The sequence below is a fragment of the Pithys albifrons genome, chromosome 1, assembly GCF_047495875.1.
Source record: "Pithys albifrons albifrons isolate INPA30051 chromosome 1, PitAlb_v1, whole genome shotgun sequence".
In the NCBI taxonomy this organism is placed as follows: domain Eukaryota; kingdom Metazoa; phylum Chordata; class Aves; order Passeriformes; family Thamnophilidae; genus Pithys; species Pithys albifrons.
Window position 1 is genome coordinate 71,085,168 of NC_092458.1, and position 15,703 is coordinate 71,100,870.

Below are 15,703 nucleotides of genomic sequence, written 5' to 3' on the forward strand. Positions count from 1 at the left end.
CCTGTAAACTTAAGCCAGTTTCCTCTTTACTTTTTTCATTCAAAGTACTAATAGTTGTTCCTTGACTTTCTTCTTCAAATGTCAAACTCTTAGCTGCTTTAAAAGAAGATCTAAAAGAAATGTTTCAACCAGTAAAGTTAAATGAAATTTCATACAAAGAGCTAAACAAATTCTGAAGCAACACTTAAAAAGTAAGAGGCATAAACTACAAATGCAAGACCATGCCTGTCATATCCCCAAATTATTCAAAATAGCTCTCCACTAGAATAATGAAGTGATCAGCTTAACTGAGAATATCAACATCAAGGGATTTTAACACCAAGGTGTTTTTTTAAGGAAAAAAAACACCTTGTAATTTCTGATATTTTATTAGGTCAAACTGCTTTTGTGAATGCCTGAAGCATTCTTTCTTCCATGAAAGAATAAAAGCTATTAGTTAATGTATATGCTTACAACCCTACTTCTGTTATATTTTCACTACCTTAGAGTTATTTGCAACAACAGAGCTAGACCAGAAGACAAAGATAACTGTCCATTACAGAGGAAAACTCCTTCTACAAGTATCATTTAACTCTATCCACACACATTTTTGGTCACCATTCTGGGATTTCTTTCTCTCCTTGATTAACTTCTGGCTGTAATTTCATCAATAGCCCTATGAAAAGTTTCTGATTACAAGTCAACATGACACTATTTTGAGGTCTGGATCACATTCAAGGACTGATAGAGATATTTTCCATTTCCATACATGCACCTATGGAACATTTTTAAAGATTCCTTGACTTTTCACATAAAAAGACACTACTGGGACACAGAAAACATGATCCATTTTACCAGAAATGTCAAGAAACTGCATTCCTCAAGCTCGTACCTTTCTTGCTGTCTGTCTCTATTTATCTTGTCTGTGTAGATCTCTGCGTAGAGCAAGGCTGTGAAGTGAGCAGCACACGACTGTGCTGCTATAGCAACCTCAAGATAATTCAGATCTAGCCAGAAGCTGTCATCAAAAACTGTACCTGAAGCAGATCTGATTGAATAAAGATTTAATACTGCTGTAACAGACCTTCTCTCTGACATTAAACAAAATACATACAATCTAACTATAAAGCTGTCCAAAGGCTAATTTTATTTTATTCCCCCTCAACCCAAACCAGAAGAGTTTATCAGACAAAAAGTTCTTAGAAAACTCCTTCAGCATAGTTAAAACCCTTTAAGGCTACCCATATCACTTCTGTGAAAAATGCAAAGTCACTATTGTATCTTGATTCTTTTAATGGACATGCTCTCTATCAACTTCTTCTTCTTAAATCTAGAACATCAGCGGATCTTACATCAGTCATAATGAAATGAAAACAACATTTTTGAAAATGGTAATTCACCTCTTTTGTCTTCTTAAGTAATCAACAACAGCAAGCATGGCTCGTCGAGATACTTTATCCAAACTTCTAGAATTATGTGTTTCTTGCTCTGGGATGTGTATTTCAAAGGAAAGAATATAATGAACTTTTGTCATAACATACCCTTTTATAAAATAAAAATGTCTATTTTGTACTCAAGAAAATAACTAAAACTTCCTTGGGTGGCATTTCCAAAATTAATAGTTTGTCACAAAATGTATTTCTCCTTCTTACATGGTGTTACTGACATTATAGTAGTTTATATCACTGTTTTTGTAAAATTATCTTTGTCTCAATAATTTATGTACTCTGTTTCTTCTTATAGAATTCAGATATTAGCTAACATGATTGCACAAGTAACATGAGACCTCCTCTCTTAGGCTTGAGCCATATAAAATTATTCCAAAGTCACAGAAATTCTTGTTAGTAGATTTACTGCAGATTTTATAGTCTGGATGCTTACACAAAAAAAGACTATTTCCCACACAAAGACACGTACTTTTAAAGAATTAATATTTCCGTGTCTTGCTTCCGGATTTAAAAAAAAAAATCAGACAGCTATAGGCTGTATTACGGTCATTGGTTCAATAATTTCTTCCTTTTTCTGGTAAATTTTGATTTATCAATTACAAGAAGCAAGAAACAGGGAAAGTATAAGCAAAGGTTTAATTACTACTATATTACTGTAAGATGAAAAACTACAAGTTTCCCCTAAAGAAGGCAAAAACCATATTAAAGAAGTATCTGGGCATTTTGTGTATTCTAGGAAACAGAAATGAACAACACTTCCTTTCCACTGCTACCAAATATGTTACAGGAAGGCACACCAGCTTGTTCTTCCTAAGTCATCTCCCACATGCTTAACTTTCAGACAACACACAGTGGGGACACCTGACTCTCAGTTCCCTATCACACCATGACATTTTGCTCTCCATCCCTACGTGCTGCTCTGCATCATGTTGGACTGTACAATCAATGCCTCAAAGAGACTGCTGCTTCCTCTCATAATTTCATAAGATGAATAACTGAAAATTTCTGAATTAGTTGTATTTGGGTACTAGAAAGTACTAATGAATAAAGGGGAGAAAAAGACAGTGGCCAAGAAAACTAGAAGAAAAGAGTTATTCTTCAGGATTTGTTGAACAACAGGCCAAATGACAATCTTGGCAACTGTCAGCTCTCAGCATGGTGTTCATACTCACTAACAGGAAGCTTACAGACAGAAAATGCAAAGGGTGACTGTTTTTTCACAGCATCAGATCGAAAATCTAAATATTCAGGAGAAATAACTGAACATGTATTTAGAAATATTCATTCAACAAAACAATTACACCTCTTCTGCAGAATAACAGATCCAACTGACCTATGATTTTGGCCAGACTGACATGCACTAAGACCAAAATATTCACTATTTTTAGTTTTGGTGGGTCTGACTCTAGTCAAGCAGTTGGCAATTTACAACTAGGTTTTGCTTCTTGGCAGTGCAATGATTGGCATGATGTTCACACTATTTATGCTTTAAACTGCCAATTCCTACAATGTGAATGTCAATATGGATCAACAGAAAGACTGTTGTTCAGAAACACTCAACTTTCTCATGTATAACAGCTTGGTCTTTCCCAGCTTGGGAACTGATGGGTTGGAACGAAATTTATCCAGGTTTTCCAGGAAGAGATTTCTCCCGGTTTACACAGGGTAATAGTTTCTCCTTGAAAATTTTTTTGCTTTAAATACTGATGTTCTGTCATTCCAACCTGGAATTAACATATCCTTGCTCTGTTGGCTAGTGCACCTCCAGTTTGTCTGTCAACAACCACACAAACAAGGAGATGTGTGCGACTTCCTGTTTGGGGACTTTTTGTAACCAGGACAATTTCTCACCTGAAGAACTCCATTTAAAGTTTTTATATGTGCTTATTTTGCATTTACTGCCTCAGTAAGATCCCTGGCATAGAACTGTTTTGAGGAATAATTTCTTCACAGAAAGGGTAATGAGATACTGGAATGGGCTGCCCAGGTTGGTGATGAAGTCAGGGTCCCTGGAGGTGTTTAAGGAAAGACTTCATGTGGCACTCAGTGCCATGATCTTGTTGACATGGTGGTGTTTGGTCACAGGTTTGACTGGATGATCTCAGAGGCTTTTTCCAATCTATTTGATTCTGTGTTTCTGTGAATTACAGTGTTTGAAGAGGCCTCTATCAACAGCTAACTGGTGTCACTGAACTAACTCCAAGTTTATAAAACTTGGGAAAATCCCTTCGTATTTTTCTTAGAACACTTTGGATTACTATGTACATCTGAGCATAAATCTTTGCAGTAGTTTCCCTGGCTGCTTACAGGGAGGAAATATGAAATTGTTAATCCTTCTCTGTCTTACAAAGTGGGAAATAATGAAAATACCTGAATTGTAGAAACAGCTTATTACCTGAATTAAAAAATATGAAAGAATGCAGTTCTAGCCTTTCTCTTCACACTAGTCTACATCCATAAAAAGTACCTTAAAATAGACCTAGTATCATCAGGCTAGTTTACACCACTCTTAGCAAAAGCTGCAATACTAAAGATTCCTATTCCTCTCTGGCAAGCTGAAGCTTGCATGATTTGCCTGTAAAGAGACTGCAAGATTTGTACAGATTCATTCCTTTGGTGATTTGTCCATGAAGAAGGGAGTTGGAAGACACAGCAGAGTAGCTGCTGCACAACTTCCCCTGCAGTAACCTGAAGTTACTGCATTTATATTAAGTAAGTGACATGCATAAATAAAAAACCCATACTATTTCAAGTCCTGAAACAAAGTGCATGTACCATTCCTATTGTCTAAAAACAAAGGTCTTATTTCTTACACAGATTTCTGCTAACTTCAATCACTATTTAACTGGAAAGAACACCAACAGTTTGACTAGAATGTGCTTTCCTTTCAAAGGAAGGTACTGCTTTTCTCATACCCTGCTGAAGTACTTTAGGTTACAATTTCCTTTCATTGTGCTGGAATGGAAGAGGTCTTTTGAATGTGTAGGGAGGTCATTATCAAATTAGGCTGAAGCTAAAGCAAGGGTTAGACTTCTCCAAGGAGAAAATCCAGGTGAAACCTGCTTTTTATTGCTGTTTGAGTAAGAGAGGAATTTAACTGCCAATTAGACACTTTAAGAGAGGGTCCATGACTCAGTCTTGCAGCACACCACATTGCATAACATGTAAATTCAGCAAGTAATAAACATCCTTCTGTTGTGAAGAAGGAAAGAAGTTATACTGAAGAAACTGCTTGGATGCTGCCAATGAACAGCTTCAAAATTATCCCTATTTCCAGTGAAAGGGATCAAACAACTGGGCAAGAGCTTCTAAAATTCAGTCTGCCTACAAGCATACATCATACATTTTTTCATGATCAGAATCTCACTTTTAGCTGAAACAAAAATATTATGACATTACCTGAATCAGAATTTGGAGTAGATCTACTAGATGAGGAAAATTTGCAACAGGCTGTAAAAAACTTCTGGATATGAAGTGACAAAAGATTTCTCCAAGATTCATCAGAGTCATGAAGAAGGATATCATGAATCAAGTATGGAAGCAAAGTTTGACACAGGTCTGTTTTAACCTAAAAAATAATCACACACAGCAGCTGCTAAGAGAGACAACCCAGGTTACAACCAAACTGACAATTGCTCAAACAAACATGTAATGCTTGAGAAAGAACATGCAATATGAATAGTGTAAACCACTCAACAGGGCTATGCTGGCATTCAGCTGAAGTAGCTACATAAAGTTCACCTACTTTACAATCATCTCTCAGATTTTGTATTTCATATTTTATGGATACCTGCAATATATGTTTACAAAGTTTCTGAATTATTTAAATAGCAGAAACTACCAAGATTAGTTACCAAGATGAGTGATCATATTTTTTGTGCATCACAGCACACATACATTTACATATGTATGATTTAGCTCACCTCACACAGTGGCTTCATTAACTGTAGAACTTCATTTTTCACACCTCCACTGTCCAATATTGAACTAGTTAGATGCTTGATCCAGGTCTCATGACTTTCTCCCAGAGGAATCCACAGGTTTGTTTCATTCAAAGTTTCTAAAGGAGCCTCCACATCATCAGCAGATAGTACAAGAAACTAGAAGGAAATATTCCACATATTCCAAATATAAAAACATATTCCAAATATTAAAAAATTCTACAGCACTTCAAAAAGACATACTGCAATCTGCACAGGTTAAAACATATTAACTATTAGTGATGCTGTAATTGATTAACAATATCAATTTTGTCCATGTAAATGTAAAGTTTTCTAAGGAAATCTGAAATTATTAAAAATAAAATTCCACTGGTAACATCAACAAGGTCACACTAAGCAGCACATTTAGGTCATAAATCAAAAGTTTCAAAATAAGGAAATATCCGGTTTATGGTTAATTATTCACTTTTCCCCTGACTTATTTTCCACTGATTTTTTGCAACAAAAGACACTGGAATCCAAAGAAAGAATGTAACACAGTTATCAAAGCTTATATAAAAAATATTTTCAAACTCATTTTTTAAAAAAAGATCTATTTTTATTTTTTTTCTCCACTCTATACACCATATATGTAAAGTCCATCAGAAGAAGTACCTTTTTTCTAGATGTTCTGAAAGGCTGTAGATAGATTAAGAGGGGATCAGATTTACTTTTATAAACTTCCCAAAATTCACTGCCAGACTCGGTGGCTAGTATGTTTTTCAAACAGGAAACAGCAGCAGCTCTAACATCAAGACTAAAAAAAATAACATACACAACATTGTTATTATTAATTTCATTCAGATATCTGATTTTCAAAATCAGCTTTATAAATACAAAAGACGAATAATTCCACTATCGATGTCTGCATGTTGTGGTTTTGATGTAAATTCACTCCCTGCCACAAACTCCCCATGCCATTAGTTAACAAAAGAAGTAGTTAACTACTACCAATTCCTTCTTGATCATTTTGGGTGGGGGAGACTGGAGAAAGGTGTGGTGGGAAACAGGCTTGGACTGTCTCTTTGGTTCTTCACCACATCACACAGATCTGGGGGAAGGTTGGAGCTGCGTGTGCCGGTTGTTGGGAGAGGAACCTTTCTCTCCTGCTCCTCGCTGCTTCTGTGCAGTAAGCCTAGTTCCTTCTTGCCACTGCTGCTTCTCCTGGTTTTTCGGCACTAGGGCCCCGGTTGCCACTCCAGTCTCCCTGCCACGGCAGCAACCCGGGAGAGAGAAGTTACAGCTGCTTTCCGACTCACACTGCAGTTCTCCACTCCCAGTTTTCCTTCTTCGTTTGGGACAAGGGACACAGAGGGAGAGACAGAATTCATTTGAATGCTCACCGCTTGTCTCTGTCTCGCTGGGGAGGGACTGGGAGCTCACCCTGCAGCGAGCCAGGCTGTGACACAGACATTGCCCGTAAGTATAATTTTTCTCCAGGAGGAAACTTGCTGGTTTGGGGGTTATTTTCTTTTTTCTTGTGGTGTTGGGGAAGTAGTTTGCTCTGGTCTGTTTACAGTCATATCTATACCTATATATATATGTATCAGTTAAGAACAGTTATCCTTCTTATATCCATTTTCTGATTAAAGTTCCTTTTCTTAAACTGATAGTGATGTCATTATTGAGGAGGAATCCCCTCCTCCACTTGTGGGTAAACATTTTGGGTTTTTCCCCTCAAACTAAGACACTGCATCACATCAGAAAATTTTGCAGCAGGATATGCCACTGCACACTTCATTATAAAACAAAGTCTGAGTATTTCCTCCACAGCACTGCTATCCTCTACAGCACAGAGGAGACCTGGCTTGAGTCCAACTGGAGAATTTCTAGGAAACACCTAAGTTTGACTTGGTACATAAACTGAGCCTTAAAGAGGCACGTGATTTGACAGTAACAGTGTCAGTAACACCTTCAGAGAGTCACTCTGAGCCAATTTTAACAACATACAACTTAAAGGGTCCTATTAAGCTTTGAGCTTACTAAATAAAAAGAGTATACTCACCACTTATCTGTTAAAGCAGTATTTATTTGAGTTAACATGATGAAGACCCACTGACGCTTTCTATCTTCAAATAAGTCTGCTGCTCTAGAATCCAGGGCATTTTCAGCATGCTGAAGAGCTATGGTGGAGAAATCCATGGGACCTAGTTCTCCCAAGCAACTTCCAACAGCCTCTGCAAATGCAAGCAATTTTACAATCTTTCTATGGTCCTATACATACTGAAATAAGGTTTCACATTACTTTTGGAACTGAGATTGTTACAGGGCAAATAGCTGCAAACATTTACAAATAATCACTTAAGAAGCTTTATGATTAAAATTACATGTAAAGAAATTTTGCAGCTTAAGACTCATAAGTAATGAAGATATGCTTTTTAACTCAATTTTCTACGAGTGCCTATGGCTCTGGATGGACTTTATTTTTGGTTCTGTTAGAAACAGGCAAGTGCCAACCGTCAGAATCACACATTTTCATTCCCTAAGGGTATGGTTAATACAAACAGTAGCCTGTGTAAGCACAAGCAGTAGACTGTAACCTCAGTAAGAATTAACCTACATTTTACATAAAATGATATATCTATGTGTCCCTCATTTGCTTTCCAGACAAAATATTTTATAAAAACACATGACTAGAGAAAGGAATAAAAAAACCCAAAATTGACCTTGAAAATAATTTTTAAAAAGAGATGTTAATGTCCATCAGAGAGAAAACAAATTCTATTTCCCTGCTCTTTCTTTCATAGTCTGCAGGTGTGTTGAAAATGTTTCCATTTTCTACAACACAGTTTTAACCACCAAAGCAAATAAAGAACACACTGAAGATACATAAGTTGAGTTTTGAACTAAATTTAAAAAATCCTCTAAGGAATTTAGCAAATCATCTAAGGAAATACAATGCAGAGAAGGAAGAAACTTGCAGCTTGCAGAGATGCTACAGAATTCATCATGCTGAAGTCAAGTGAGTTTCAATTCCTCAGAATTTGTAATTATTAGTCATTAGCCTTTAGACAGAAGATATATTAGGCGTGCATATAAAGGTGTTTCTGTCTAGTTTAGACATTGTATTTCAGTGATCATCTCCTTCACAGAGGTTTTCTCCACTTGAGCAAGAGGGGATTTGGATTTTAGCTTTGGTGCTCTGTATCAAACATTAATCAGGTGCTTAATGAAAGTGGTGAGAATAATTTTAATAATACAAAAAAGACTTTAAGATAGAGGACAACTATTTCAATTTCCACTAAGACATGTCTTCAAAATTTTCAGGTAAGTTCTCTTCATCTTTTTGTATTATTTTTCAGCCTAATGAAGTGACCCATAGAAGCACATGACTCCTTACTCAGTATAGAAGAGACCAGGGTCTAAAAACTGATTGCAAATTATGTTAGTCAAAGCATTAAAATACAGTGACTGAACAGGAGACATATCAGCCTTTTTAACATTCTTCATGGCTACCTCTGGCAGGTAACGCAAAATAGCAGTGGGAAGTAACATTGGCACAGCTACAGTTTCAGCCTGGTGTTTGTAATGACAGCACTAATTACCTGGTGGGACCAAGGAACTTACCCAGCACTGCTTTTTCACCTGTATGGTTAATTGCCATCTTGGATAGCTGCAGTAAGCTCACCACCAATTTAACTACCGCAGAATCTTCCGGCTTTTCTATCATTCAAAAAGAAAAATAAATACCAAAAATGTCAGCGTTTTTGAAATGTGAACATATCAGAAGAAAGCACTGCTTCAGTGTCTTTTATCTACCAATGTCAACATGCATTATTAATGTTGTATCAAGTTGGTATTAAACAGTACATCAAAAAATTATTCAGTTATCTTATTAACTTGAAAATATTTATATGCATTTGACTATGCCAAAGAATCCCCCAAAACAAAACACACAAATGCTATTATTTTCAGAGTTTTGATGGAGCAATGATAATTAAATACATGAATTATTAGCACAAGTTGGTGTAAGAATGCTATTTGAAACAGCGAAGTCATACTGTGACTCCACTGACAGCCCTTAAACTAATATCATTCTGTTTTAAATAGGAATCCAAGGAATATCTCAAAAATAGGCTTTTTGTCAGGAATTACTCAAAATTTGACTAGCTTTCAATTGTTCTCCCAAACTTAAACTCTCAAGACGGGCACTTCCTTACATATTTGCTGCCTGCCTGAGGTCTTTATTTTAAAAAACATCCCAAACAAAATGGTCTAACAAAAAATTATGATGATCTGTCAATGTAAGAAATAAAAAAATGAGCAGTATTTTCTTAAAAATCCCACTCCCCTGTTGATTGGAATGGAAACCTGGAACAGGACTATATAACATGCTTGTTGACACCTTTATAAAAATGAACACGTGGTCAAACTGCAGTAGTTATTTCTTAAATGCCAGCTTCCAGCATACAGTTGTATAGCCTTTAGCAATACTAGGTTTACCTCTTATTAGAAAGTAAGAACAATTATTACTGTTACTGTTGTAGTAGTATGATTACTGTTCTTCTTGTTCTTATTCTTGTTATTATTATTTAGTACTTAATGGACTTTTAGTATAAGGCAAAGTCAAGGCAACAGGCCCATCAAACTGCCAACCCGCCTCCAGGAAAGCCAGAGAAAGTACTTCTCAGGTTTTGTCTGAGCAGATCTTTGTGTTTAATAATCTCTGTAAGATATATCTAACTCTTTTCCAGGTCTGTTATGTTTCTGTTCTACACAGTACATAGCAGTAAGTTCCATTTTCGAAAAAACATGGTTTCTTTTGTAGAACTGCTGCCAGACGATGTAACCTGTTATCGGACTATGATAAAAATGATAGGTACTTCCTGCTCAGCTTCATCATACCATTCACCAGTTCACACACCTCTCTCTATTTCTTCCTATTCAATCTCTTTTCCAATCTCACAACGCACTCCTCTGATGGAAGTTGCTCCACACAAACTTGTTGCCCTTTCACTTACTCTTTTCGAGCAGAATTTGGAAACTAAAATTAAAAAGGATATTCAGGATGTGGGGACATAATGCACTTCACCATGGCCCTACAACAGAATACCACTCTTCCCCAAATTTTACTCTGCAGTTATTTACAATTAATTACATCAGCTCTTTTTATCCTCCCATCATGCACACAAGTTGATGAAGACTTAATGTAGATGAGAAAAGTCAAATGGTCTGCCACAACCATCTGAAAATCAAAATAGGAAAGAACTGGGTCTGGACTGAGGGCTGAAACAGAATCCTGGGCTGTGGCAAGGTTCAACTAAATTAAATTCTGCCATTTTAAAACTTCTGAGAGCTTTACTTTCTAACATACTATGACTTTAATAAAACGTAGCTTCATTACATTTAAAGGAGTAGGGAGATTCATAAAACAAAAAAACTCATTAAGCAGTCATAGAGCAATATACTCATATTACACATTATCCTGGGTCATTCCACTCATACATGCTCCATGCCAAAAGCTGGAAGGCTATTTTATCCTCTCAGCCATGTAACATCTCCTATAATATTCGTAAGACACTCTGCTATAGATACTTCAGATTTTGCATGAACAATAGATGTCACTCTACTCTGTATGTGAAATTATAATTAAGGTTACATTGTTATACAAAAACCACGACACAAAACAAAACACTGAATGTCGAAATAGAATAAGGTTACCTTGCTAAACACCTAAAACCAGATACAAAGCAACAAAACACATAGTTATATATCAGTACCCTGGAAATTTTTCAGGAGATCCTTCATCTGATCCTTATATTGTTCCAGTTGTTTGCGTAAATCATACAGTCCTTCAAGTCGTGTCAAGGGCAGTGAATCACAAACACCAACTGAGAGAAAGTGATTAATTTCCTGTAAAACAATATTTTGTATTAAGCACATATAACAAACAAATATTTAAGCTTCAGGTAAAGAAGAGGCTCTCAGCAGCCCACAATGTGAATCTAAGTAGATACAAAGTATGAATGGAAACCTACAAATATCTCAGTGTCTGAAACCTGGCAATAAGAAATCACATGTCTAATTTAAATATTTCTCAACTATATCTAGAAAGTCCTTACTTCTTTTGAAAGTATGCATTACAAAACACACCATGCCATGAGATATATTTCGAAATGTAGTTACCTCCAAAAGAGAATATGATCCCTTACTGTATTTTATTTTCTGCTGAGTTGCTCGCAAATCTTTAAAAGCTGGATATTCAGGAAAAGGATCTAAGCATTTGATTGCGTGGTATAGATTTTCATTATCCTTATTATCTATCACCAAATACTTCAACAAGCCTAGGACCTGTATATAAAAAGTAAATAAAACCCCAAAAAAGACAGAGAAAGGATTAAGAAACAATAAGCCATATTTCGTATTCAGCTTATAAATTTTGTAGCTCTCCAAGTTCCATTAAACTGGTGACATAATTTATTTACACTGATAAAAGTTGTAAGATGTTCAGAGGCTTGGGGAAACATTACATATTATAAAATGGTGAGGCATTTTTACTACTCCCCCTTCCAAACAAAAATCAAAGCTTTTATTATCACAGGCTGCAGTTCTATCCAGTCTCTCAGTGAACTGATTTCAAATATTGGCCAACACAATCACTATGATACTGGCAATGATTTAGCAACACACTGCACCCAAGCAGTACTTCTGATGTTACTAAGACTTTATTATTCTCACTAAAGCGCTGATAATTTGGAATTCAGAGAAATACCGTAACTCTAGCAAAATGTGTTTCATAAGAGATCTACAACTTGAATAAATGCTTGACAAAGTGGTACTATACCTTCTTTGCAAAAACACTGTGCTTAGAAAGCAATGCAACTGGATATTCTAGCCAAGCAGCTTTAGGTAGTCTACAACCTAAATGATAACATTTTAAATGATGACTTGTATTTACTTGAAAATTATTAACTAGCCTCCATTTCATATTAGAATTAAAAATTAAAAAAAAGAAACTGCAAAGTGATCACCAGAGGGTGAGCTTCCCTGCAGGAATATGATACAAGGTTTCATATTGGAATTCAGAGAAATTTCTGTCCTTGCCACTTTGTCTCTGCCCAGGGATGCAGTTGTGCATGTACAGCTGTTTGCATAGACATATTGTAAATCTGATCATGATCATTAAGCTGGGAAAAAAGATTACCAGGTTATTTACAGCTGGATCAGCACAGCCCTCTGGTTGAAAGAGGAGAGCAACGTAGGGCTACACTGCAACCACAAAGGTGCATATGGTACTATGGGATCAGATTAAGTCAGAAGGTAATACAAGGATTGAAGTGCAACAGGCATACTCTTCTCTCTCAGCTTCAGCTACTAATTATAAGTCCCTGAATCTTTTTATATTTCCGCTCCCAGCAGAATGCACAAAAAAATCATCACAAGAAGGTAAATAATGCTTGTCACACAACAGGAGCTGCTTTGTTTCCTTTTTAAGGCCTATGTGCTACATTTATTTTTAAATACTATTTGTTAAATAAAGAGGTGAACTATTGAATTCTGTTCTCTGCACACTTTTCCTCTTTGTCCTCCAGACACCTTCTTGTACCAAATATCTTTATTTTATTTCCTGTGAAATCATCCACAGAGCTTTGTAAGTAACTGCTTAGCTACTTCATGTACTATCTGGCAAAACAGAAGTACCAAAAGTGAAGATGCATTTATTTAAAAAATGAAAGGCGTAGTATTGTCCCAAATAAAAATTCTATATAAATCCCCAAAGCATAGAAAAAAGGAATTAAATCTGAACATGAGAAGAGATAAAGCTTTAACAACAGCGAACATTAACTAAAATCTAACAGATAAGGAATAAGTAGCAATGCAAACTACCTGTTCCTGGATCTCAGACTGGTCCATGGCAAGTGGTATTAGGGTTCCTACAATAACATGAAGGTGGGTCTCTAGAGCATCACTGCAACATGTAACTGCTGTGTGGCAAACATGATGAAGAAGATCACAGCAGAGTGAAAAGCTGCGCATGGATATGTCTCTGATAACAACAGGTCTGTCACAGGAAACAAAGTGAAATACAAATGGTCATTATCTCAAGTATCAGTCAATAGGGAAGAACAAGGGAAAAGTTAAAATAAAGAGGAACTTATTCTAAACTTTAAAATTTATCAACTCAATCAGCTCTAAGGACTTACCTCAGGAGACACAGAAAACCTGAAACACACTTTAAAAAATGGAACAAAATCTTGTAGAAACAATATACTAAAGGGGACACCCCTCCAAAAAAAAAAAGGCTTTTATATTATTTGTCAGAACAATGTTGACCAAAACAGAACAAAGTGGAAAATGCTCTCTGAATCCAACTCTATTTAAAATAACAATTAGTTAAAAAAATAGGTTACAAAGGACACCTGGGGATTATATGGTCTAGCTTCCTGCCTGAAGCAGGGTCAATTTCAAATTCAAATCAGGTTCTCAGGGTTTTGTTGATTTGAGTTCTGACTTATTCCTTGGATGGAGAACCAACAGCTTCCCTGAGCAACCTGCTTCAGTATTCAAGTACTCTCACTACGAAAATCCTTTCCCTTACCTCAGGCCACGATTTCCCACATTGTAACCTGCTGAGTACTACCCCTTGTCCTTTCACTGTACACTTCCAAGAGAAATCTGACTCTACCTTTGCTGTCAGGTGTCTTCCCCTCCAGAAACTGGAGAACAGAAATCAGATCAACTCTACCTATCCCCTTCAGAGTCTTCCACTCAATCCATCCCAGTCTGTCATTGTCTCTCATGTCCTGGCTACAGAGGTGACACAGTGGCCCTACTGCAGCTTTGTAAGACTTAGAGGGGAATGACTGCTGCCCTCAACTTGCTGGTCACACTCTTGCCAGCACAGCTGAGCACACAGTCAGCCGGTGGTGATGAAAAGCAAGCTGCTGATTCCAAGCCTGGACTCATGCATGGGATATTCCGTCCCAGGTGAGAGACTTAAGGGTTGCTTCTGTTCAGTCCCACTCCTATAGCTAGACAAAGTCCACCTGAAAGGTGGCCTTGTCCTCCAGTGCATGGACTGCCCCCACCACAGTTCAATGTTGATTGCAATAGTAAGTCCCACAATAATGGCATTTACCATGAAATCCACACATCTCTTCAACATCTCAGTATATGAATTACTTTAAACAAACAAAGCAATCAACTTCTACATCAAGACAAAGACATTAAGATGAATAACCGTATGGGAAGTCCAAAGCTAAACCTGAAGTAAGAAAACACCTGTAGTCTTATGTGAGAGATAAGAAACTCTATTTATATCTTAAGCCTGAAGAAGGACCAGTTTTTTTGAATCTGAAGACAAGCTGAGATAACATGTACCAATTCTCACTCATTTTTCTATGCAGCTACTGGTGAAAATGTGTCAATATTCTTTAATAACTCAATAAGCCCATTTTATTTGAGATGTGCTTACTTTGCATTTAATTCCACATTTTGAATTTTCATCCCATATCCTTCAAATTCCTAAACACCCTTTCTGTCATCAAAATCTCCAAATACTGTTTATTTCTACAATTTGATAGCCTATTACAGGCTACTTGAGTATAGCAAACATCTAAATAGAACGATAGCATGAACCATTCCATCTTACAGAATTCTATATTTAAATTCTGAAATAATAATGGCAATTTAATTTCTAATCTCAGCAAATTTTATTAATTCTATAAATGAATTTACATCTGCTGGCGATAGCGAAACATAAGGTTGCAGGAAAAAGGAAGTACAGAAGAAGAACAAGAGATAATTACTGTATTTACCTGCTATTGATGTGGTGAATCAGGGTGTAAATTACATCACGGAGGACAAAAGCCCAGGCTCCTCCTAAACCATCCTTTATCTCTTTAAGTAACAGACCAACAAACAAGTGATAAATTATAAGAACTCTGTGTTTCTTATAAATGTTGTTTGTATCTGATGCATGCTTACAAAGAGCTAGAAGGATTTTCTGGAATGAATCCTAAAAATGAATAAATTATGAGTAATAATTCATAATGTGAATATAGATATATTTTATATCAATAAAAAACTTAAGTGGGATATTTTTTTTCCAGAGGATATCGGCAAAGAAGCTTCATTATTTTTGTTGCTTTAAACAAACAAAAGACCTACCTAGAAAACAATTCTCCAGGGATGACTATAAGCCGCAAACCTCCTCATTTTTTTTTTATTCTCCCCAGCATGAGAAATGTTATACACTCTTTTCAGAAAGCCAAACACTTACAGTAATTTTTGCCAACAGAAGAAACATCAAATAAAACCCATTTAAACATCAGGTAGTGATTCAACCCACATTCT

General features: G+C 36.3%; 1 protein-coding gene across 2 annotated transcripts in view; it reads right to left on the bottom strand.

Moving 5' to 3' along the window:
• Nucleotides 1–15,703, bottom strand: part of ATM (ATM serine/threonine kinase) — a 66,365-nt gene that overhangs the window by 24,636 nt on the left and 26,026 nt on the right. For both annotated transcript variants that reach the window (XM_071554707.1, XM_071554717.1), the window contains exons 29-40: nt 15,166–15,365; nt 13,235–13,409; nt 11,534–11,698; nt 11,128–11,260; nt 8,975–9,070; nt 7,413–7,584; nt 6,023–6,164; nt 5,351–5,527; nt 4,827–4,995; nt 1,380–1,467; nt 872–1,027; nt 2–110 (exon numbers count right to left, since the gene is read on the bottom strand). In XM_071554707.1, coding sequence (XP_071410808.1) covers nt 2–110; nt 872–1,027; nt 1,380–1,467; nt 4,827–4,995; nt 5,351–5,527; nt 6,023–6,164; nt 7,413–7,584; nt 8,975–9,070; nt 11,128–11,260; nt 11,534–11,698; nt 13,235–13,409; nt 15,166–15,365 — 1,782 coding nt within the window. The remainder of the gene's footprint in view (nt 1; nt 111–871; nt 1,028–1,379; nt 1,468–4,826; nt 4,996–5,350; nt 5,528–6,022; nt 6,165–7,412; nt 7,585–8,974; nt 9,071–11,127; nt 11,261–11,533; nt 11,699–13,234; nt 13,410–15,165; nt 15,366–15,703) is intronic.